The sequence below is a fragment of the Myotis nattereri genome (assembly GCF_964212035.1).
Source record: "Myotis nattereri genome assembly, chromosome: 9".
Lineage (NCBI taxonomy): Eukaryota > Metazoa > Chordata > Mammalia > Chiroptera > Vespertilionidae > Myotis > Myotis nattereri.
Genome location: NC_138084.1, coordinates 4,114,766 through 4,137,493, shown reverse-complemented (window position 1 = coordinate 4,137,493; position 22,728 = coordinate 4,114,766). Strand labels below are relative to the sequence as shown.

At 62.0% G+C, this 22,728-nt stretch overlaps 2 protein-coding genes across 7 annotated transcripts in view; one reads left to right on the top strand and one right to left on the bottom strand.

Annotated features, from left to right (window-relative positions):
• Positions 1-1,983: 1,983 nt before the first annotated feature.
• On the top strand, positions 1,984-6,967 carry RCOR2 (REST corepressor 2). Of its 2 annotated transcripts, none has more exons than XM_081099764.1 (12): positions 1,984-2,600; positions 3,295-3,351; positions 3,651-3,731; positions 3,925-3,977; positions 4,063-4,224; positions 4,328-4,449; positions 4,542-4,611; positions 4,696-4,911; positions 5,267-5,344; positions 5,479-5,536; positions 5,669-5,736; positions 6,014-6,967. In XM_081099764.1, the coding sequence occupies exons 1-12, from the start codon at positions 2,474-2,476 to the stop codon at positions 6,326-6,328; spliced, it is 1,407 nt and encodes a 468-aa protein (XP_080955890.1). In that variant the 5' UTR covers positions 1,984-2,473; the 3' UTR covers positions 6,329-6,967. The 2 variants fall into 2 exon arrangements, with proteins under 2 accessions (XP_080955890.1, XP_080955889.1); XM_081099763.1 differs by having other exon boundaries at positions 2,061-2,600; positions 5,669-5,898.
• Positions 6,968-7,144: 177 nt separating this feature from the next.
• MARK2 (microtubule affinity regulating kinase 2) overlaps positions 7,145-22,728 on the bottom strand; it is a 56,775-nt gene continuing 41,191 nt past the window's right edge. Inside the window, exons 3-19 of one of the 5 annotated variants that reach the window (XM_081099758.1) lie at positions 22,449-22,502; positions 19,939-19,987; positions 19,551-19,616; positions 19,397-19,467; positions 19,124-19,180; positions 17,105-17,341; positions 16,610-16,729; positions 16,418-16,517; positions 16,229-16,341; positions 15,235-15,367; positions 14,800-14,978; positions 14,404-14,501; positions 13,484-13,645; positions 12,610-12,867; positions 11,560-11,586; positions 9,661-9,705; positions 7,145-9,207 (exon numbers count right to left, since the gene is read on the bottom strand). In XM_081099758.1, coding sequence (XP_080955884.1) covers positions 8,847-9,207; positions 9,661-9,705; positions 11,560-11,586; positions 12,610-12,867; positions 13,484-13,645; positions 14,404-14,501; positions 14,800-14,978; positions 15,235-15,367; positions 16,229-16,341; positions 16,418-16,517; positions 16,610-16,729; positions 17,105-17,341; positions 19,124-19,180; positions 19,397-19,467; positions 19,551-19,616; positions 19,939-19,987; positions 22,449-22,502 — 2,130 coding nt within the window. In that variant the 3' untranslated portion in view covers positions 7,145-8,846. The remainder of the gene's footprint in view (positions 9,208-9,660; positions 9,706-11,559; positions 11,587-12,609; positions 12,868-13,483; positions 13,646-14,403; positions 14,502-14,799; positions 14,979-15,234; positions 15,368-16,228; positions 16,342-16,417; positions 16,518-16,609; positions 16,730-17,104; positions 17,342-19,123; positions 19,181-19,396; positions 19,468-19,550; positions 19,617-19,938; positions 19,988-22,448; positions 22,503-22,728) is intronic. The other 4 variants (XM_081099759.1, XM_081099760.1, XM_081099761.1 and 1 more) reach the window with 4 other exon arrangements.

Below are 22,728 nucleotides of genomic sequence, written 5' to 3'. Positions count from 1 at the left end.
GCTGGGGGTACCGGGGCAGCCCTGGAGGAGGGGACAGAATATGCCTGATGCTGAGGCCTGGGGCCGGGGCTGGGCCCAGGACCAGGTCTGGGTAGAAAGAGGAGGCCAGGGTGGGGGATGGGGAACCCCACTGAGGCCCTGCCTAATGGGGTTCCGGTGTGGGCAAGATGGAAGACTCCATCCTAGGAGAGGGCTGTGTGCAGCGATGGCTGCCCGCCAGCCGGAGGGGACAGAGATGACAGCCTTCTGAAGCCTGGAGGTGCTGGGGGCGGGGCGGACCCTGCCGCTCGGGAAGGGTCAGGCTGGATGGAGGCTCATTTCCTCGCGTTGCAGACCCCTCGGTCGGGTCTGCCCTGGGCCCATTCATTCCCCTCCTTTGTCCAGACCTCCGCACCCTGGGGCTGGGTGCCCAATCCGTGACTTAAGCGGAGGAAAAAGGCCCCGGAGCTCTGGCTGGAGGTGTGGCGGGCAACGTGGCCGCGGGCTGGGTGGCCCCAGGGTGGCCCCATGTGGCCCACCGTGCCACAGCCGGGTGGAGTCCTGGCTGACTCGGCCCAACCGCCCGCAGGAGCCCCCAGGACCGGGAGGCCCCAACCAGGTCCTGAACCGACCGCAGGACCCTGGCCGCTGGCCGCGGGCAGGGGTGGGGGCGGGGATCCCGGCTGGGCCCTGGGCTGCGGCTAAATTTAGGAATCTGATTACAGAGCGGCCGGGCAGGGAGCGAGCCGACGGTGCGAGGGCCGGCTCGGCTCGCCCGGGCACCGCGGGGTGTGCCCGGTGGCGGTGTGTCCCGGAGCCGGGGCCGGGCTGGGAGGGGCGGCGGGTGGGGGCTGGGGCCCGTGTGCGCGGCCGCACGTGCCGGGGCTGCGGGGACGGGGCCCGCACCGCTCGCGGGCTCCGAGCCGCCGCCGGGGTGCGCGCGGGCTCTTTGTGTGCCTGGCAGGGTGGCTGGGTCTGGCTTTGAAACTCCCTGCCCACCCCCACCCCCACCCCCACCCCCGCCGCCGTCTGCGCCGCTCTGCCCGCTGCCCGGCCTGTCACTCTGCCCGAGCTTGTCCGGGGGGAGGGGGCTGCCGCTCCCCGCGGGGGTGACAGGGCACCCAGTGGGGAGGAGACCCGGCTCCCCCTCTCCCGCAGGCCAGGCCTCTCCCTGCACCTCTCACTGCCTGTCCCCCAGCCCCGTAGGCCGTCTGGGGGTGTACACTGCAGCAATGAAAGGGAATCGGGGTGACCCCTGGGGACCCACAGATGCACCAGAAGCTAGGTTTGGCCGACTAGCTCTTGGAGGAATTCATTCCTGGCCTGTCCGGCCTCCCATCCGTTCTGGCCCCCAAGGGCGCCTGAAGAGGGGGGTCCCCCCTGCGGAAGGGGGGGCGGGGAGTTCCTTGGCAGGAAGGGAAATGAAGGAAAAGCTGGGCTCCACCCGGGCGGGCAGGCCGGCGGCCTCCGGGCCCCCGGGGCAGGCGGCAGCCGACCGAGCCCACTGGTGGGTGGGACTGGTGTGCGCGTGGGTGGAGATGACCCCCGGCTACTGCTGGGGGGGACAGCGAGGTCTCCCCGCGGGGCCAGCCTGAGAGCCCCGGGGGCCCGCGGAGGGAAGCGCTCTCCACCGCGGCCCTGACCCCACCCCCTGGAGGTCTAGCCCCGGCCCGGCCCCGCCCCCGGGCCCTCCCTCCCACCCCAGGGCCAGATGTTCAGCTGGCGGAGGCATCGGCTGGGGGAGGGGTGCTGAGGCCGCAGCCGGCACTACTTCCCTGCCAGCAGCTTCATTGTGTGCGCGAGGAGCGAGCGGCGGCGGAGAGCGGACGGGCGGGCGGGCGGGCGGCAGCTTGAGCGCCGGGAGAGGGAGAGCGAGCGCTGGGAGCGTGCGAGGCGGCGCCCGCGGCTGCGCTCCGCCCGCGCCCGCAACTCTGCCCCCGCGCCGCCCGCCGCGCGCCGTCCCGCCGCCGCCTCCACCGCCCCGCCGGCTGCGGTCGCCGGCAGGGGTCTGGCCGGGACAAGGGGTGCCCGCCCGGGGACGGTGGCATCCCGGTGCACCCGAGAGACACGGAGCCCGCGGGGGGCGCCAGTGGCGCTGCCGTGCCCGCTCGCGGAACTGCGTGGGTAGGAGGGCGGTGGGGCTCGGGGCGCCCCGAGGGCAGGGCGCCCTCACTTCCCCCGGGGGAGCCCCCGTCCCGGGGAGCGCACAGAGCGAGCGCGCCCCGCAGCCGCACCGGATCTTGCGCTCGTCCCCCTGCGCACCCCACTTCTACACAAACTTTTCCGACGCCCTCGCCCGTGGGGGTCGCGGAGAGCGCGGGGTTGCCCGCTGGGCTCCCGCCTCGCCGGACCCCAGCCACGCCGACCTCCTGCCTCTCGCAGCCTCAGTGGCGACCTCTCCAGGCCGGGCCGGGCACGGCACTCGAGGCGAGCGCGGCAACCCCCGGTCGCTCTCCGAAGGCTCCCGCGCCCCCCGGGGCAGCTGGGCGGGGTGATGCCCTCGGTGATGGAGAAGCCGAGCGCGGGCTCCGGGATCCTGTCCCGCAGCCGGGCCAAGACGGCGCCCAACGGCGGACAGCCTCCCTCGGAGGATGACAGCAGCGAGGAGGAGCACTCGCACGGTGAGCCCCGCGGCCCAGGGTTAAAGGCCCCCCCCGCCCCCCGCGGACTCGGAGTGGGGGGCGGGGCGGGGAGGGGAGAGTGGCCGGCCGCTGGCGCGTTACACTGATGGTTCCTGCCCCCCTTGGCTGGAGCCGGTGCCGTGCTTCTCCCCGAAGCCTGGGGCTGCCGGCACGGAATCTGGGGCCTGGGCCCCTAGCTGCCCGCCCGCGCCCTGAGGGACTGGGCGTCCCTCAGCCTCCCACCCACAGGCTGGGCCCCTCATACCTGGCCACCTTGCAGGGGACTGAGGTCGGGCCGGGCAGGGTCTGGGAAGACACCACACCAAGCTGGGAAGCTCATGTGGTGGGGAGGAGCCTTGGATTCCTGCAGGGCTGTGGTCCAGGTCTAGGGGCAGCCCTCCAACCGCCCCCCACCCCCCGCCAGAACAAAGGGCTCTGCCTGGTCTGGGCTCTAAAACTGGCCCCTTCTCCTCGGTCCTCCCCTGAGCCCCCAGGCCCTCATAGGCTATGACTAGGCAGGCTCTCTTCCTATTCCAGTTCCTTGTATGGCCGAGGGTGACAGGGGGAAGATGAGGGGAGAGTGAGCCTCCTGGAAGGTGGGGGCCCTGGGTGCTCAGGAGGAACTCCAGGCCACCTCCCCCGCCACATCTCCCGCCCTCCCTGGAGCCCTGACTGCCTCCTCCTGGCTCCACAGACAGCATGATCCGCGTTGGAACCAATTACCAGGCTGTAATCCCCGAGTGCAAGCCTGGTGAGTGGCAGGGCAGGCTGCACAGGGAGGGGCGCCCAGGGCCCAGGGCTTGGCCCTAAGCCCCACCTAGGGGGAGCCCTTGGCTGGCGCCCACTGGAAGGACAGCCAGGCGGGCAGGCGGGGGTGGGTGGCCCCATGGCATGGCTAGCTTTCCTGCTCTGCCTTCCTGTCTGGGTCTCTGCCCCTCCTCCTTTCTGGGCCTCACCTCGCAGGCCCCATTGCTCTGCCGCCCTCTGGCCATGCGTCCAGGCCAGCGCCAGGAGGCTGCTGAGTGCCTCCCCTCCGCCTCTGCCTTTCAGAGAGCCCCGCACGCTACAGCAACAAGGAGCTGAAGGGGATGCTCGTGTGGTCGCCCAACCACTGTGTGTCGGATGCCAAGCGTGAGTGGGTGGGAGCCTGGGTTCATGCCAGTCTGCCCCAGAAGTGGGCTGGAGGCTGAGGTGTGGGTTCAACCCCTGCCCTGGGGCTCAGGCTTGGAGGCGGACCCCTGTGTGTGTGGGGGGGGGGCGGGGGGAGGGGGCAGGAGTAGGAGTTGTAATCCCTCATCCAAGGTCCGGCCCCACCCTCCCACAGTTGACAAGTACATTGCAATGGCCAAGGAGAAGCATGGCTACAACATTGAGCAGGTGAGCCTTGGCCCCACCGGGGTTTGGGTGGGGACCGGACAGTGCCGCGGTGGCTCAGACTGAGTTGTGCCCTCTCCCCGGCCAGGCACTGGGCATGCTCCTGTGGCATAAGCACGACGTGGAGAAGTCACTGGCCGACCTGGCCAACTTCACCCCGTTCCCCGACGAGTGGACCGTGGAGGACAAGGTGCTGTTTGAACAGGCCTTTGGCTTCCACGGCAAGTGCTTCCAGCGGATCCAGCAGATGGTAAAGCCCTCCACCCCCGCCACCGCTCCTCAGCCCCTCCTTCCTGAGGCGCCTGCCCGGGGCCCACACTCGGTGGCCCCAGCCTCTGGCGTTGCCCCTCCAGCTGCCCGACAAGCTGATCCCCAGCCTGGTGAAGTATTACTACTCCTGGAAGAAGACCCGGAGCCGGACCAGCGTGATGGACAGACAGGCTCGGCGGCTGGGGGGCCGAAAGGACAAAGAGAGGTGGGGCCCAGGGGCGAGCCAGGGTGGGGGGCCACGCGGAGCCCCTGGGGCCCTGCCCCGGCCTCACTCTTTCTCTCGCCCTGTGTCAGCAGTGATGAGCTCGAAGAGGGACGAGGAGCCGGGAGTGAGGGGGAGCCAGATGCCGGAGACCCCAAGAGAGAGGTGAGGCCTTAGGACTGGCCCGGCCCACTGGCCCGCCCTCTGCTTGGGCTCTGCGCCACCACCGGCCTCTCCTGTCTCCGGCAGCCTCTGCCCTCTCGGCCTCTGAATGCCCGCCCAGGGCCCGGGAAGAAGGAGGCCCAGGCCTCGCAGTATCGCCACCACCCACTGAGGACGCGGCGGCGCCCCCCCAAGGGCATGTACCTGAGCCCCGAGGGCCTCACTGCCGTGTCGGGAAGCCCAGACCTTGCCAACCTCACGCTTCGAGGCCTCGATTCCCAGCTCATCTCCCTCAAGCGTCAGGTGGGGCCCGAGAGAAGAAGGGACGGGCAGAGGGAGCCGTCGGCAGCTGGGAGTCATGACTGGGCAGCTGAGGTGTGAGGGAGACGGTGCCGGTGCCGAGCCTGCCTCTGCCCCTGCCTTGCCCCCTGGGCTGCTGGGTGACGGCATTCTCCTCCCACTGGTCTGTGGACAGGAGTGGAGCGCAGCGTCGCCCCTGCTGAGCGGCTGTGAGGGTGGAGGGAGCTAGTGGTGGGTGGCAGAGAGCTTTGTGGGAAGTGGCACTGGTGTGTGCAGAGCTGGAGCCCTGGCGAGGGCTGGTACTGACGGCCTCCCCGGCATGGAGAGCTTGATATCCCTTCATTGCCTGGCCTTCCAGGTGCAAAGCATGAAGCAGACCAATAGCAGCCTCCGCCAAGCCCTGGAGGGCGGCATTGACCCACTCCGCCCCCCTGAGGTGAGGCTGCTCTTGAGTTGGGGGACAGGAAGGGGTCCTCTCTGGAGGTGGGGCGGAAAGGGGCGTGCTGCTTGGAGAGCGGCGCCTCCATTTTTATGTTTTTGAGTGTAAAGGAGCTATCCCTTGCTCTTCAGGCCAACACCAAGTTCAACTCCCGCTGGACCACAGATGAGCAGCTCCTGGCTGTACAAGGTGGGTGCGACTTGGAGGGAAGGGGGGGGGGGCCCGGAATCCCTCCCCACCCTGGAGGGAGCTGGGCAGAGGGGAAGGGTCAGGAGGTAACTCATTTTGAGGTGTTCTCTCTGCTGCCCTGGGCCCTCGCAGCCATCCGCAGGTACGGCAGAGACTTCGGGGCTATCGCAGAGGTGATTGGGAACAAGACCCTGACGCAGGTGAAGACCTTTTTTGTGAGCTACCGGCGCCGCTTCAATCTGGAGGAGGTGCTGCAGGAATGGGAGGCCGAGCAGGATGGGGCCCCTGGAGCCCCGGTCCCCGTGGAGGAGGCTAGGAGAGGGGCTCCCTTGCCAGCCCCAGCCCTAGAGGAAGATGACGAGGTGAGAAGGGGTGAGAGAAACCCTTCAGAGAAGAGAGGAGAGGAACCGCCTACGTCCCCGGGTTGGGCTGAGGGTGTGGCGGCGCCCGGCTTCTCACTCTTGTCTTTCCTTTCAGGTCCAGATTACATCTGTCTCAACATCTGTGCCCCGACCCGTGCCCCCTGCGCCACCCCCCCCTCCACCTCCCACCTCCCTGTCCCAGCCGCCCCCACTGCTGAGGCCACCTTTGCCCACGGCTCCCACCCTGCTTCGCCAGCCGCCCCCACTCCAGCAGGGCCGCTTCCTCCAGCCCCGGCTGGCCCCCAACCAGCCCCCCCCACCTCTTATCCGCCCAGCTGTGGCTGCCTCCCGCCACAGTGCCCGCCCTGGCCCTCAGCCCCCACCCACCCTGATTGGAGCCCCCCTGGAGCCCCCAGCCCCCTCACTCTGAGCCCTGAAGCCCTCCACCCAGAGGCTCCAGAACACCTTTGCTGGATGTGTTGGGCACCCCTGGCTTCACTGACGACAGAAGGGACTAGAACTCTTGCCAGGTCTTTCAAAGACCCACAGCTGCTGACCATCTTGGGCAGACCAGCAGTTCTGACCCGTCTGGCAGCTGGCCCATCTCCCACAGCCCAACCGGGGTGGGGCTCAGGGCCCAGGGCCTCTGAGCTGGCCTGAGGGCACTGCTCTTCCTGGAGGGGCGCAGTGGCTGCCTCCTAGTCAGCTGGAGTTTGGCCTTTTGGCCCTAGCCTTTGTGTAGAGGGGGTCCTGATCGTAGCTTGGGGGGTGGGGGAGGACATTTTGGCCTGTTGGCGGTTCTTCCTCTTCCCTTCTTTTAGCAATAAGTCTGGGGTGAGGTAGGGAGGGGCTGGAGGGGGGAGGGGGCCGAGAGTCCCCTGGGGCTTGACAGCAGCTGAGACTTAAGGGGCAGCTCTCCCGGCTTTGGCCACACAAGAGGCCTCCAGGGAAGTGCTGAGCTCTGAGGGTGCCCACTTCACTCGCCACCTGAAAGCTTAGAGAAAGGAACAGATGCAGACATGGGTTTATTTTTCAATGTTTTTTAAAGAAATAAAACCTTCCAAGCTCACTGAGTCCTCTCTCCCTGTTGGTGTAAGGACCCTGGGCTTCCTGACTGCCATGAGGGTAGGGAGGCTGCGCCCCGCCCCACAGGAATCCATCCTCCTGCAGGAAGGCGGCTAGGCTGCGTCTTGCCCACAGGGACTGGGTCCCTGCCCAGTGGGGAGAATAAAAAGGAGGAGGTAGCTCAGATTCCAAACATTCTCTTTATTACGTGTTTGATCCAGAGGAGAAACGAAGTGCAGGAGTGGGGGGCTGGGTGGGGAGGGCCGCCTTGCCTGGGAGCCCCTGGCCACCATCCCCCCCTTGGGAGCCAAGCCATGCCCTCCCAGCCCCTCGGAGCACCAGGGCTGTTCCATAGGGGAGGAGGGGAGGAGGGGAGGAGGGAGCCCTTGGTCGGAGCCGAGCCCGAAGCTGGGCTTGGGGGCAGGAGGACTGAGGTTGGCGAGGCCCCTTCCTGGGACCCAAGGGCTTTAATTGCCAAGGAGCCTGGCCTGGGAGTGGGGGTGATGAGTAGGGGTGGAGTCATCATAAATCAAAAAAATAATAAAATAATAAAATAAAAAATAAAACCCATCACAAAAAATGTACAACTCAGGTGAGGGTAGGGGCAGCCTCTGTGCTGGACCCCTTCCCCCAATTTCTCAAGAACAGAAACAGCAGAGAAATAAATTAAGGGATGCAGCGGCCACCACCAGCCAAGCGCCCACCACCAGCCACTCCCACCCTGGCCACAGGTCAGCAAGCTGGGAGTGGCCTGGCCTGGCCCCCACCCAGTGGAGGGCAGAGGCCGGCCCTGCTGCCCTATCCGCCCCCGCCAGTGGCCTGCAGGCTCTGGGCAGTGTCTCCTGAGAGGAGGGGTGACAGTGTCAGGAAGAAAGGCAAGGCCAGAGATGAGTGGTGAGGGAAGTCACTGCTATGGAACTAGCTGGTGCCCAGATTAATGCCAATGACGGAGCCGTGGGGAGAGAAGAGCGGCGAGTGAGCGGCTTCGCTCTGCGCTTTCAGACAAAAGGCTCTCCCATAATGGAGAACGCCCAGCCCAGGCGGCCCCATGGGGCCCAGGAGCCCATCTGCCCAGCAGTCCCCTCCCCTATCCCAGCCCTAGGGTCAGCCCCGCCTTCTTCCCCGGGAGGGGGTGGGACAAGATGGCACAGACTTTTGAGGGGGGGACCAAGGTCCCCACAGCAGCTTGTGGAAGGAAATGCCCAGCTCTGGGAAGGGGGGCAGAGGATACAGTGTGGGGGGAGGCTGGAGCCCCACGCCTCGCTGCCAGCCCACCCACCTCAGGGCTGCACAGCACCCCCACCCCAGCCCCTAGCCCCCCAGGCTCCAGCCCAGGGGCCTGAGGTCAGGGGAAGGCCACCTCTGGTGGTTTGCTTGGAGGGGAGGGGGAGAGGGGAGAAGCCCGCAGTGGGCCTGGCGGAGGGCCTGACAGGGAGCTCCACCACTCTTGCCTGAGAGTGTTCCAGCCCTGAGCCACCCTCCCGGGAAACCCCACAGATCCAGTCTCGACTGTCCCAATGGGGCAGGGAGGAAAAATGGCCGCTGGGATTTTTTTTTTCTTTTTTCTTTTTGGTAATAAAAAAGTTCTTGGTTTAGGCGAAATACTCTGTGCAACCGCAGTACCGAGGGGAGCCCTGCCCCCACCCTCCCTTCCCTTACCTCCTGTGGGAGAGGGGGAGGGCGGCATCTGGGCAGGGTCAGCGTGGGGGAAGAACCATCTCCCATCCCCACAAACATGGAAGGAAAAACTGAGCAGGGCGGAGGGAGAAGCGCCAGCGGGGGAGACACGCCATCGTCTGCAGTCTCGCCCAGGTGGGCCGGAGCGGTGGGCCAGCAGCTAAGTCCAGCGGCCCGCCTCCGTCCCCCCCACTCCTGGCAGCCTGTTAAAGCTTCAGCTCGTTGGCTATTTTGGAGGCAATGTTTTTGAAGGCCATGGAGGTGCCCGATATCCGCTTAAACCGCACCCCGTTGAGGGAGAGCCGCGGCAGTTTGCACACCTCCATCTCCCACTGCACGAAGTCCTCGTGGCCCGGCGTGCCGTGCATGCACAGCAGCATGTACTTCTCGTGCAGCTCGTTCTGGCAGCTGTTGGCGTCCAGCACCTTGCGGATCTCCCGCATCATCTCGTTGGGCTCCATGGAGCTCGTGGTCTTCATGCTCCAGGTGAAGCGGAGCGAGCGCGGCTTGGCCTCCCGGGACTCCTCCTTGTCCTTGTCGCTGCCACCACCGCCCACCACGTGAGGTCTGCGGAGAGGCAGAGCCGCGTCAGGGGACCCAGGACCCACCCAGGGCACCACCCTGGCGCCAGGGACCCTGAGAGCAGAGCAGAGAGCAGCGGGCGGGCGAGAGGCGTGGGCAGTCCTGGCCTCCACCCGGGCAGAGGTGAGGAGCCAGGCAGAAGCCGCCACGGGCGGGGCAGGGGTACAGTCGTGCTCCCCTTTGAAGAGGGGAGGGCCAGGGAGGAATGGGGAGCCCGCTCCAGCCTGAATTCAGGGCTGGACACGGGAAGCACGGAGGCCCAGACAGGTGAGCAGGGCTCCGCCTTCCAGAGGCAGAAGGGCCCGCCCTGCGCTGGGGGTTCTCTGAGGAAAAGGGAAGCCTCAAGAGGGTGGCGAAGGGGTGGCAGGAGGAGAGGAGCGGGAGGTGGGGCAAGCCCGGAGGCCGGGGCAGGGCCGGTGCTGGCTCCAGCCCTCTCACCTGAGAGTCTCCACTCGATCTTTGCTTTCAGGTTCATTCAGGTTCCTCAAAAAACAGAGCGAGGGAGAGTTTAGTGCTGGGACTTCTCGCTCCTTCCACCGCCGCAGACCCAGGTGAGGCAGTCCAGGGAGGTGCCACCGAGGGCAGGCAGGACCCAGCCCTGAGGCCGCTTTCCAGTCACCTGGCAGGCCAACGTGGCTCTGCGGCACCTCACACCGGCAGCGCGTCCCTTTCCAACAGGGAGCCCGCCCCTCCCCACAGTCCCAGAGGAGTGTGCTGGGGAGGGAGGCTGTGGAGGTGCAGGCACCGCACCCAGCAGTCACCGGGCAGGCAGGGCCCTGGCCCACGGCCAGGCTGCTGTACGGGGGTCTTCTCAGAACCACAGGCCTCTGGGGGGAGGGGCTGGGAGCTCAGAGGGCCAAGCTCTGGAACTGCTTTGATGTGCTCAGGGGTGGTGCCTGGGGCCGGTGGGGAGGAGAAGGGCCCCAGACTAGCCCACCTCCCCCATTCTTTGATAACTCCCCTGCCTGCCAGGCTGCCAAGCCATCGGATTATACGGAAGAGAGGACGCAGGGCAGGGCCGGGCAGACACCTTGGGTGTGGGGAGAGGTCTGGCCCCGCTGAGCGGCTTCTCCAGCTCCGGGCTGGAAGATGGGTGCCTGGAGCTGGGAAAGTGGGGGTTGCAGAGGAGGGCAGGGTGTGAGGAGAGAGAGAGAGAGCAGCAGCACATGGAAAAGGAACACAGAGACATCAGACACACAGATGCGGACACGCGCACTGCGCGCCTGGAGCCTGGCTGCTCTCCGGCCACACCTGGCTCTTGCCCTGTGGGTGGAGGCGCCTGCAGGGCTGGCCCCCACATGAGTCAACAGCCAGCCATGCAGTGAAGAGCTGGGTGGGGTCGGGTAGGAGGAAGGGGAAAGCCTGAAGACCCTGTCTCGGCTGTTTCTCTGTCAGCTGGGGCACCAACGTGCCTACCAGGTGTCCTAGCACAGGGCCGGGCTGACAACCTTGGGAAACCTGGCCCTTGGTCTTCAGCTTGGTATTTGGCCCACCCAGGCCTCCAGAGAGGATGAGGAGGCCCCGGGGTGGGGACGGAGCCAGGATCCGGCCTAGGAAGGGAGATGCCCGAGGGAGGGGGATCTCCCCGTTTTGCCAGGGCCCTAGAACATCCCAGCTCCTGGCTCTTTGGAAGCCACAGGCCATGGCTGTGTCAGCCCAGAAGGGAGGCGGTTTGGTTCATTCAGATACTGCTGGAGGCAGCAGGTGTGCTGGGGGGTGGCCCGAGCTCTGCAGGAGCTGCCAGAGGGGTGCTGTGCCCTATTTGTGAGGCAAAGGCTCCTTGGGCCCAGCGGCGGCAGACTGTAGCCCTGGGACCCGAGTCCCTGCGGTACATCCAAAGTCCTGCCACCCCTGGGACAGGGGCAGAAGGTCACAGAGCCCAGAGGTTCGCAGGGACAGAGACAGGGAAGCCAGGAGACCCAGAATGAGAGACCATCCCAGGTGCACTGTCGACCTCGGCAGGGAGACCCTCTTGGGAGCGCATGCACAGACAGGGGAAGGGCCAGAACACAAACCCCATGTTCGAGACCAAAGACCAAAACCCAGAGGTGGGGTGGGGGAGGAGCCAATCTTAAAGGGAGAATTCCCTGAGAAGACCCCCTTGCTTGGGGATAGGCCCAGCATCTTCAAAGTCACCTGCCCGAGTGGGCAACTGTGGCCTCACGCGGCGGCCCAGCCCGCGCCGTCTTCATCCCTTTAAGATGGCAGAGGGCCACACAGATGTGGTTAGCAGACGGAGGGGGAGCAGGAGCCAGAAAAGGGGAGTTAGTGACAGAGGAGGACACGGACACAGGACACAGGACAGACACACACACACACAGTGGGCTCAACGCCTACCTTCTGGCAAACCTGAAAGACAGATTTCTAAAAAAACAAACAAAAAAAGACAAAATAAAAAAAGAAATAAAAAAACAAAAACAACAAGACGGTATGTGGATAAGCAGGTAGGGGTGGACTTTACAGGTTCAAGGGTCACCCCGTCTGTGGAAGAGCCGCTCAGCGAGACTAGAGTCCCAGGCACGGGATCTGCTCGCGCCCACCTGCAGCCCTGCACCTGAATTCCAGGGCTGGCCAGGGGCATGGCTTCTCTGTCTATTCCAGCTGAGCGGGCTGAAGCAGGAGGAAGGGCAGGCGCCTGCTCTCTCCGGCCTCCGGCTGCTTCCTGAGCTACACTGAGGGGGCAGAGGAAGGGTGGGATAGAGACAGGGACTATCCCAAGAGGCTAGATTGCTGGATGCACCTCAAGAATCAAAACTGTCCCTTTGGGGTGGTGGGGAGCCAGGTGTGGGAACCCTCATGAAGAGACTCCCCACCCTGGTTCCCACACAAGAAAATCAGCGCATCAGGCTGCGAGGGAGGAGGCCGCCCTGGGCCCCCACCAGCTGTTGCACTTACGGCCTTCATCCTGGCAACCCGGGGCCGGAGAGCATGGCTGTAGCAGAGGGAGTGGCTGCAGCGAGACCCAACCAACCACTGGGTTCGGGGAAAGGAGGTCAGAGGGGGCAGACAAGAGACCAGGAAAAACTCCTTGCTGGCCCAGCCTGGCTCAGGTCTCATGACTTTGCAGCTGCGTCACCAAATATAAGTTTCCATGGGAACCCAGGAGAAGAGGGGGCTTTTATTTTAGCATCTGAGTTCACACTCTCCTAGAGAGGAGGCGGCATCAGCATGGGCCATCTGCTCAGGCCAGAGAATGAGGTGTATGTATAAGGAGTTGGGGAGACCTAAGAGGGACAAGGAGGGTCTGGGCACCTGAGTTATTGACAAAGACCAATTTCGTAGGCTTCCAGAAGCCTCTTTTAACCCCAATTCCAGGTACCCCCATCCCACCCCAGGCAGGCAGGAAGGCCTGGCCTCACACTCTGCCACCTTAAGGCCCCTACTCACCTTCGTACAAACTTGGAGGTGAATTTGCTGAAAATGCTCCCGGAGGCCCCCCTCCGTCCCTGGCTGTTGCCAGACGGAGAGGCTGGGGTTACACCGTAGGGCAAGTTCTGCTGGTCCCGCACCTGCCGGAGCTGCCCAGCATGGAAGGTGCTCCGACTGGATACACCCCGGGGGAAATTAGTTCGGTCTGGGGCTCCTCCACTGCTGCTGATGTTGTGGGCGGAGGGGGAGGCGACAGGGACACGCTGGGGGGCTGTGCTGTGGGAAAAGAGGTGGGGGTGGGGAAATGCATCAGGGCCTGAGAAGCCATCACGGCCAAGCACCTGGAGCCCTGGTGGGAGCAGGGAAGGAAGACGCTGGGGCAGAGGCAGCCATCACAGAGGACACAGGAGGAGGGGTGTGGCCACTGAGGACACTGGGGAGGAGGACATCTAGGTGAGGTGGGAGGAATGGTTTGGGGGAGGGAGGGAGGCCAGGAGGGATACGTGTGTGGAGAGCAGTACAGGCTAGGGAGATGTGGCTCCTTGGGAGCTAGGCAGCTGGAACCTCGAGGGGACAAAGTTGACCAACCCTCAAGGGTGAGTCCCTGTGATGCTGACTGTTCCTGGGTCCTAAGGAAGTCCAGGAGGCTCAGAACCAAAAGGCTTCCTTCTGGAGCCTTGGGACGGCTTCGGGCATATCTGCTCTGAGGGGAGACTGCAGGAAAAGAGGGGGCATTAAGCCATTTTTTGTTCCTTCCACTTCCTGGCTGCAGGGGACAAAGCCATTTCTTGTGGCTAAGATACAAGAACAGAGCAGGACCAGGTGGGAAGAAACGGTTGGAGGCAGGGTAGGTGTAGGGCAGCAGGTGCACCAGCTGCCCCAGCACACTTGCCTGGGCCGCGGCACCTCACAGTTACTGTCCGTGGGGGGCAGCCCAGTGGCCTTGTTGGGGTGCACGGAGGCCGACATGGATTTCTGGTGCTGGCGGGGTCGGGCCGCAGAGACTGCGGCAGAAGCAGAAGCCGTGGAGGCCCGGGACCCTGGCATGGTTAGGCTAGGAGACAAAAGCAGCGGAGAGGCCTGGGTTAGGGGTGGGTGGGGCGGGAGGCTGGGTGAGGAAGCCAGGGCAGGAGGGAAGGGCCAGAGCTGGGAGCGCGGCAGGATGCAGGTCAGCCCGAGGAGCAGCAGCGGGACACCAGTCAGAGCTGAGTAAGGCGGAGCTGGGAGCGGAGGGCAGGGTGAGGAAAGCGAGGTGGTCCAGGGCCTGGGGAGGAAACCAAAGTGCAGGAAAGCCAAGGGGGCAACTGCCTCCAGCCACACTGGTCTCCTAGGAATTCTGAAAGCTGGGCTGCTTCCTCTCCAGAAAGAGCAGGGGTTGCTAAGGGGAGTCTTCCTTAGGCTCAGGAGAGGCGGAGCCAGGGACGCACAGTAAGAGATGCTGATGGTCAAGGAGCTGGGGGCTCTGCTCTCGGGCACAGCTGGGGTCACCTCTATGTGCACACCCCGCAGGTGGGCACCTCAGTTCTGCCCTGCCCTGCGCCTGGGGCCCCGGAACAAGCCTCAGCACCGAGGCCCAGAGGAGCGGGTTACCAGGCCCTGATGAGATGACCAGGGAGTCACACTGGGTCCACTGCAGGAGCGGTCGCAGGAGCACAGGGGAGGGGGAGGGGGAGGGGGAGGGGGAAGGGAGGAGGTCTAGAGTGTGGAAAGCTGGACTGGACAGAGCGACGGGACTCCAGGGAGCAGGGAGGGGAGTGGTGCCGCTGACAGAGGTCGCCGCCGTGAGAGGCGGCTCCTGGCCCGCCTGCTCACCTGTCTTTGCCATTCTGGATGGAGGCCTGGCCCAGGCTGGCCCTCTCCAAAAGCGGGGAATTCCTGCTTCGATTTGTGCTGGTGGAGAGGATGCTGTTCTGTGGGGAAGAGAGAACAAGGCTGTTACAGAGCCTGTTTCACTGGCAGGTCACAGCACCCCTTTCCCTCCACCTTCCCCCAAGAGCGGGCACGGGTCGGCAAACAGCGGCCTGCTTCTCCTGCGGGGGCTGGGCTTTCTAAGTGAGCAAAAGCGGCCCGGAGGAGAGGCCAGGTAGGCAGCCAAAGGGAGTGGGTCTGGACCAAGAGCTGCCTGGAGAGGACAGGCCGAGGGGGTGGGGAGGAAGGGCGGAGGGGGAGGAGGAGGATGGGAGGAGGCGACCAGGTAGCATGGCTCACCGTGGAGGGGGTAGGGGTGGTCTTCTTCCTCTCTAGGCCGGGCAGGGGGCTGGCAGGCACTTTGGCTGTGCTGCTGGCCTTCCGCCCTGACTCCCGGTCCTCCTCAGGCCGCTTGTTTTCCGCGTTGTTACTCTGAGTCTTCTTAGAGTAGGAATTTGAGGTGGGAATGGCAGGACCAGCTGCTGGGCCAGAGCGACAGTGGGAATGGGGAAGACGGGGCTCACAGCGTGCCCCCCCACGCCTGCTCTCCTGCGGTCTTGCCAGCAGTCAGCAAACACCACTCTCAGAGGCTGAGGGAAGGGACCTGCCCAAGGTCACGCTACTAGTAAGCGGCTAAATGGGGAGTAAAGCTCAGCTATGTCATCCAAAGTCCGAGAACTTGTGACCTCCCAGCAGAGGGTGGGTCCCCCACCTGCAACTTCCCAAAGCACTTACCCTGGTCGCTGAAGCGCCGCTGCTTGGGGTTGGCAGAGACGCTGCGCTGTACCTTGTGGGAGGGGGAAGGAGCACTGCTATTGGTCATGTCAGCTGAAGGCCTGGGCTTCAAGGTGATGGCATCGCCTTCCTGCTGCAAGAACAGAGAAGGGAGGGCAGAAGTCAGGCAGAGATCCACAAAGCCACCGGCGCTCCTATGACCAGGCCCCGCAAGGCCAATGTGCAACCGAACACTTGTGGAAACAGGTGCCCGACACAGACCCCAACAGGCACAGACAGACAGGACCCCACCTCCCACAAAGACCCCCACCTCACGGAGGGATACACACGCCCACAGGAACGCAGGTCCAGACACAGACCTCTCGCGTACCTCCTGGGCAGGCTAAGGGGAGAACCCAGAGAGGGAGCCCACCACCACCGGGGGGAGCAGGAGGGAGAGGCCATGAGTGCAGGTGGGGACACAGATGGAGACCAAGACCCCCATCCCACAGACCCCACGGACTCCGACATAAGACATGATGACCCAGATGCACAGACGAGAGGATGGACATACATGCACACAGCTACACGTATCCAGAAACAAGCACCAGGCAGAAGCAGCACAGACATGAGACTCTTCTAAGAAAAACACAGGGACCCTTACGTGCAGAGACCCAGAGATACACAATTCCCAAAACAAAGAGAGACAAATATGTGGAAACATTTCTAGAGGAACACAGAACTGACCCAGTCAGATGGACTGAGACCCAGTCTAACCAGGTCTGCTCACCCACATGGAAGCCCAGACCCAGCCCAGACCCCACCAGCTACCTACTCCTCACTGACGGAGGTCAGCGAGAGCAAAGAGCAGCAGACTCTGGCCACCAAAGCTGAGGCTTCAAATTCATCAGCAGAGGCAGCACACCCACTCAGACACGAGCTTCTGCCCTCAATGGGGTATGGAAACATGGGGGTGCCACGCCAGCAGGGCACCGGGGAGGGGCAGGGCACGTACCTCCGAGCTCTTGTAGCCGAGGAGCAGGTAGGTGGCCATCACCTCGTTGTACCGCTGGCCCACCAGCGAGTCCTGGATCTCTTCTCGTGTGTAGCCCATGGACACCATCAGCTCTGCACAGGGGGTACACAGTTAAGGCTGGTCCCGAGTCCTTGGCAGGCTCAACCTCACGGCCCAGCCGAGCCTCACCTGTCCGCCGGGGGTCCTTGTAGTCAGGGAGCGGCTCCACATAAGGCTTTAATTCATCATCTTCGTGACCCACATTCATCCATCGATCTTTCATGATTTGCTGGGGGATAAAGTGAAGGGGAAGGAGCCTCAGTGTGAAGGTTTCCTTGGGAACCCGGGACCTGGCGGCCAGCGGGGCCCTCAGCTGCTCACCTCTAAAGTGCCTCTCTTGCTGGGATTGAGAATGAGAAATTTCTTAAGCAGGTTTTCACAGTCTGTGGACATGTAGAACGGAATACGGTATTTTCCCCTCAGTACCCGCTCCCGCAGTTCCTGCAGGAGGGAAACGGAAATCACCCCAAAGCCAAGGGAAGAAACCTAGCATCCGGGCTCCTGAGAGCTTAGGACTGGCCAGGCAGCTAGAAATGCAATACAGCAGGAGGCAGAGAGCACGGACAGGCCCCGCCCCCCAAGCCCGAGGCCTGCGTCCTGAGTGCCCACAACTGGTCCCATCCCTGGAGGAGGACTGAGGTAGGTGACTGCCCTGGGTGCAGAAGACCTTTAGCTGCTACCTCTGCAAGCCCTTCTCTGAGGCTCTGGCGTGGGAGGTGTAGAGAGGTGGCAAAGGGGAGAGGTCGGGGTAAGACTGGAGGCTGCGAGAGGCAATGAGAAGTAATAACAATGATCTCAGCCTGCGCTTCACTCCACCTTGAGGTTCTGTCCATCAAACGGCAGGGATCCGCTGACCAGTGTGTACAGGATGACGCCCAGGCTCCACACGTCCACCTCGGGCCCGTCGTACTTCTTGCCCTGGAAGAGCTCTGGGGCCGCGTACGGGGGGCTCCCACAGAACGTGTCCAGCTTGTTCCCAAAGGTGAACTCATTGCTGAAACCAAAGTCTGCAATCTTGATGTTCATGTCGGCATCCAGGAGCAGGTTTTCTGCCTGAGAGGGAAGATGGAAACCGTCAGGGACCCGAGTGGACCCACGAAGGCACTGGGCAGAAGCTGAGGGGATGGGAAAGCCAACAGGACGCCCTCTCCAGGCTTAGGACCTTCTCCTCCAGCCCCAGGCAGGCCTTCCATCAGCTTAACAGGCGGGGCTGGAAGAGGGCAGCGCAGACTACTCCTCAATGGGCAGCCATGGGAGAGCTGGGATCTGAAGGCTCAGAGACGCTCGAGCTGTGAAAACTTCCATCAGGCGCAGGTTAACCACGGTCATGTCTGCCTCACATTCGAACCTCTCCATGCACATGCACTCTGCACAGCAGCTGTGCGGCAGGGTGAACGCAGTGAGCATTCTCCCTGCAGTCAGCCCTGGGCTGTTGGACGGCCGAGCAGAGTCTGGAGTGCCCCTGCCTGGCAACACTGGAGGGTGGTGGCCCAGAGCCTCTGCCCACTGCGGGAACAGGATCCTGCGTCTAGTCTGAGGCCTACATTAGAAGCAGACCAGGGGTTCCTCATTATCTCCAAAGCAGTAAAGGCTGGTGATGCCTTGAATGCTCAGACCTGATGGTCACGTCATGGTGAATGGAAGGGAACAACCTGCTCTCACTCAAAGGTGCAGGGGGAAGAGCACGCCTACCTTTTATTAAAAAATGTCTTTAATATATTTTTATTTATTTCAGAGAGGAAGGAAGAAGGAGAGAGAGATAGAAACATCAATGATTGCCGGGAGCCAGTCCATCCTTGCTGTTTCAAGGGACCTGGCATATATGGCATACTGTTCTTAATATGTTTGCTCACCTTCTTGGCACTATGTGTTTTAACCAAGGTCACCTCTCTGAGAAAGGTTGTTTCCCCAGGTAGGGATTTTCCCCTGAAGTTAGGGAGGGAATAAAACCCCTCAACTAAGTGCCAGGCGGGTAATTAATCACTTTAACTACGAACAATCATGCTTAAGCTACATAATCTTTACTCCCTGGAATGGAGATAAGAAACGCCCTAACCTTTGTAATAGAGATTGATAGGATTGAATCAACTGGTATAAATACAGATGTAACAAGACAGCAAGACTCAGAACTTAGAAGACAGAGCTTAGAACACAGAACTAAGAAGACAGAACCTACACAGAACCTACAGGCAGAAGAACTTCGCTGGAGAGAACATGGCAAAAGATCCTGGACAGAAACTGGCCTCAGAACCTAGAGACAGAACCTAGCGAGAGAACATGGCAAAAGATCCTGGACTGAACCTGACTACAGAAATTGGCAAGAGAACCTGACTAGAACCTGGTGACTGAACCTGGCTGGAGAACCTGGACAGAACCTGGCTGGAGAACCTAGCGAGGGAACATGGCTACAGTACCTGGCTGGAGAACCTGGAGAACCTGGCTAGAGAACCTAGACACAGAACTTGGCTGGAGATCCTAACCAGAACTTCGCTGGAGATCCAGAGCAGAACCTCTCTGGAGATCCAGACCAGAACTTGGCTGGAGATCCTGGCTAGAGATCCTGGCTAGGCTGCTGATCAACTGAATGCTGTCTCCGTGTCATTCCTTCTTCGCCGACTCCATCTACACCTTTGGGAACCCCTGGACCTGCTGGGGTTGGACCCCGGCAAATGATGAGAGAGAATCATGGATCAGCTGCCTCCTGCACGCCCCCAACTGGGGATCGAGCCTGTAACCTGGGCATGTGCCCTTGACCAGAATCAAACCTGGGACCCTTCAGTCCATAGGCCGACACTCTATCCGCTGAGCCAAACCGGCTAGGACAAGCACACCTACCTTTAAGTCTCTGTGAACAATAAACTTCTGGTGGCAGTACTGCACAGCAGACACTATCTGAAAGGAAGGAAGAAGGGTTAGTCCAGAGCCACCTGGGGGAGGCCACAGGAGCTGGCATAGCTGTGACCTTGGGATCTCATTCTAAGCTGCCACTCAGATAGCAAAGCCTGAAGGACCCTTCAAAGGCCACTTACAGACAGGTAGCCCCTCCCTGTATGCCAGACCCCAAAAGGCCAAGGTCAGACCCGTATTCCGGGAGGGAGTCACACCCACCTGGCGGAATTTGGCTCGAGCCTCTTTTTCTTTCATCCTGCCATGAGCCACGAGGTAATCAAACACCTCTCCTGCAAGAGACGGGCACAGCGCTGGGTCAGAGCTTGCTGGGGCCGGGCAGTGGGGCACAGAGGAGAGGCGGTGCCATACCTACCTCCACTGGCATACTCCATGACAAGGTAGAGAGTTTTTTCAGTCTCAATCACTTCAAATAATTTAACTACAAGAGAAAAGGCCAAGCCATGAGTCAAAAAAGTAGCAGGGGCCACATATTGAGCCCCAACATGTACAGGGGGCATCCTAGGGATGAAGACTCCCCCCCGCCCCCACCTCCTGCTTCCCAAGGACAAGTTCCTCTCAAAGCAGCCACGCTACTAAGGACAGCTCGGCGCTCGGGCAGAGCTGCACTGTGAGCTGGGCTTCCCCAGAGGCACCCCGAGGACTGCAGCCCCCAGAAGGCAGGGCCTAGGGGAGAAGGACAATACGCCAGGGAGCGGAGCCCTGATGTGGGGGAAAAGAATGGAGTGGCAACTGGTTCTCACCTATGTTGGGATGATTCAAAACCTTCATTATTCTTACTTCCCGGAATAGCTGAAAAGTAAAAGAGGGGTCATGTTTGCACACTGGCTCTCCCCAGGCCTCTCCAACAGAGGCACTGCTAGTAATCTTTTTCCAAAAAGAAAAAGATTCGGGCAAGGAAAAGAAACAGGGCAATGGTCTGCACCTTCCGTGCCCAGCCCTGAGGGCTGAGAACAGGTGAGAGGCGGAAGGGTCAGCGGGAGGGAAGCTGGGCTCGGAGGAGCTTCGGCACTGGGGCCAGCCGGCCACCCTGCTGCATCACCCAGATCCTGCCCCGCAGAGCAGAAGGGTTTCGGTTGGGTGCCTCTCAGGGAGGGACCGTGAACCTCTGTGCATGAATATTCAGAACTAAAGTTCAGGACAAAAGAGACTCCGGCTTGGTCTGTGTGAAGGGGAGTGCTGAAGGGGAGCCCGTCATCTGATTTCCAGAAGTCCGCGGGCCCTGCACCAGTGGGCAGGCCTCTCTCTCTGGGCCCCTGGGGTGGGGACAGGAGCCACTCCTATATATAGCTGATGCCAATTTTAATCAAATCCACCTCCACACACTCACGCTCTCTTTGTGAAACAAAACCAGGGACTCCAAACCATACATTTCCATAAAGAAAGATGACAGCACTGAACTCCATCCCCTCGCGGGGGCCCGCGGACTGGAGGTGGGGTTTCTGTAACTTCCGGGCCTCTCGTTTGCTTGGGGTGGAGGGTGGGTGAGGGCTGGAGTCTAGTTTGTGACACAAAGTGAACACATTTTTCCTTTCACGAAACCCCAGCACCTTCATGAGCTGGAAAGGGGAAGTCGAGGCAGGCTTCCCCTTCTCCAGGACCTGGTTCTGACCCTGGCACCCTTCTCTGGTCAGAGCCCAGGTTTCTCTTGCTTTCTTCCCTGGTCCAACTGCTGTTCTGGGTGAAGAAGCAAAAAATCCTGGACCCCACCTCAGGGGCAGTGATGGGAAGCAGCACTGAATGGGGCCCACAGGCAGCTGCCAGGGTCCTTCCCCCAAGGGTGCCCCTGGCCTGGAAGGGCGCTCCTGGGAGAGCAGGGAGTTTTCTGGGCTTTCTGGAACCCCGAGGGGCTAGCTTCTTCAATGATCGTCCTTTAGAGTCATTGCTGGATAAAATTTAAACAGAGTAATTTGGCCAGAATCAGACTGGCCTTGGTAACAGAGCTGTTAAAAGGCTTCTAAGATGGCTACATCTGTCTGGTACTGGTGCCTTCCAGCCAGGCAGGAAGAGGCAGGGAGAAGAGAGGTGGGAAGTAAGATGCCCGCTGGCGCTGGCCATCACAGTGACGGCAGGCTGGCCTGCTCCAGAGACCAAAGGGGCCCACCACGCCGGCGTCGACTCTGTGGGGTCTGAGCCAACAAGCGAAGAGGACTCTTTCCCTTCCTTCTGCAAAGCTCCAAGCAGGGGAGAACTCGTGATGACAACCATGTTTCCTTTGAACCAAAGAACCTTGAGGGGATCCCACGGGCAACAAAAAAGGAAAACACTTTGGTTTTGCCTGTCAGCATGTCAGGGCACCTCAACCCACGCGCTCAATTCCGAGAGCATCTCTACAACAGGCCTCAGTGGCCACGAGGTGGAAGGCACTAGGCTACTCCCGGTCAGAGACGGGAGCCGGGGCAGCCGGAGGATGAGACACAAAGGAGACCTGACTTGACCTGAAGGGGCAGCTTTCTGGGAGCCAGATGGGGGGCTTCCTCCTCCTCCATCCTGCCTGCCCCCCGAGCCCAGGATGGAAGGAGAGGGCAGCTTCCAGCGCCACGTCAACGGTCACTAGCACGCTGTCCCCTCTGCCACCGAAAGTCTCCTGTCCTGCCTCCTCCAGCGTCTTGTTCCTCGAGCAGGGGGGCCACCTGGAGGGTCCCCCACCAGCTAAAGGAGACCATGGCTTCCCGCTGTAAGTCAGGAGGGAAGGAGAAGCCAGCCTCGGCACATGACCCTGCGACTTTTAGCCAAGAGGAGCCTGGAGGTGAGCAGGAGAGCGGGGAGTCCCTGCCATCGTCCGCACTCCCTGCCACAGGTGTGAAACAAGTGCTGACTCTAAAGCCCGTCTTCAGTGTCCACTCCCTAACCCGCAGCTGGCACAGAGTCCAGGGGCAGGTCCCTGTGCTTCCAGAGTGACCCACCTTCATCACCCCAGGTCTTGGAATGCGTTTCTAGTGATGGCTACAGCATGAGTTTTGCGTAGGGCTGGCCAAAGGCCAACAGATAACAAGGTGCAGAAGTAGGTCAGATAGGTAGGCCAAGTGGCTGGGAGGGGCCAGAGAGGCCTCGACAGAGAGCGCCTGTGGCCAGGGAGCCCAGTCAGGAGTCAGCCCAGAGGATCAGCCAAAGCCCTACACGCAGCACAGTCCTGCAGAGGGACAGTGAGATGACCAGAGAGTTTACACTAGGGATTCAAGAGAAGATCCCAATGGGGTCAGTAGATCATGCCCCTTGGCGAGAGGTTAGAAAGGGAGGGCTGTCTGCTTACTTTCTGGAGGCTGGAGGAGTTCAGTTGAGTCTTGTCAATGATCTTCACAGCCACCTGAACATGAGACAAAAAGCCCAAGATTACCTATTTGACCAAACTAAACCCAGGACTCGAAGCGCCTTCCTCCTTCCTGTTTCCACCTCCTTTTTGTCCCATCCCTCTTGGCACTCCTGTTTGTTCAGATCACATTTCTGTCTAGTAAACAAGAGGATGGCTGTGGTAGTAGAGCCACCACTACCTATGGGGGTGCCAACAGTTGGGAGGTGCTGCCAGGCTCCCC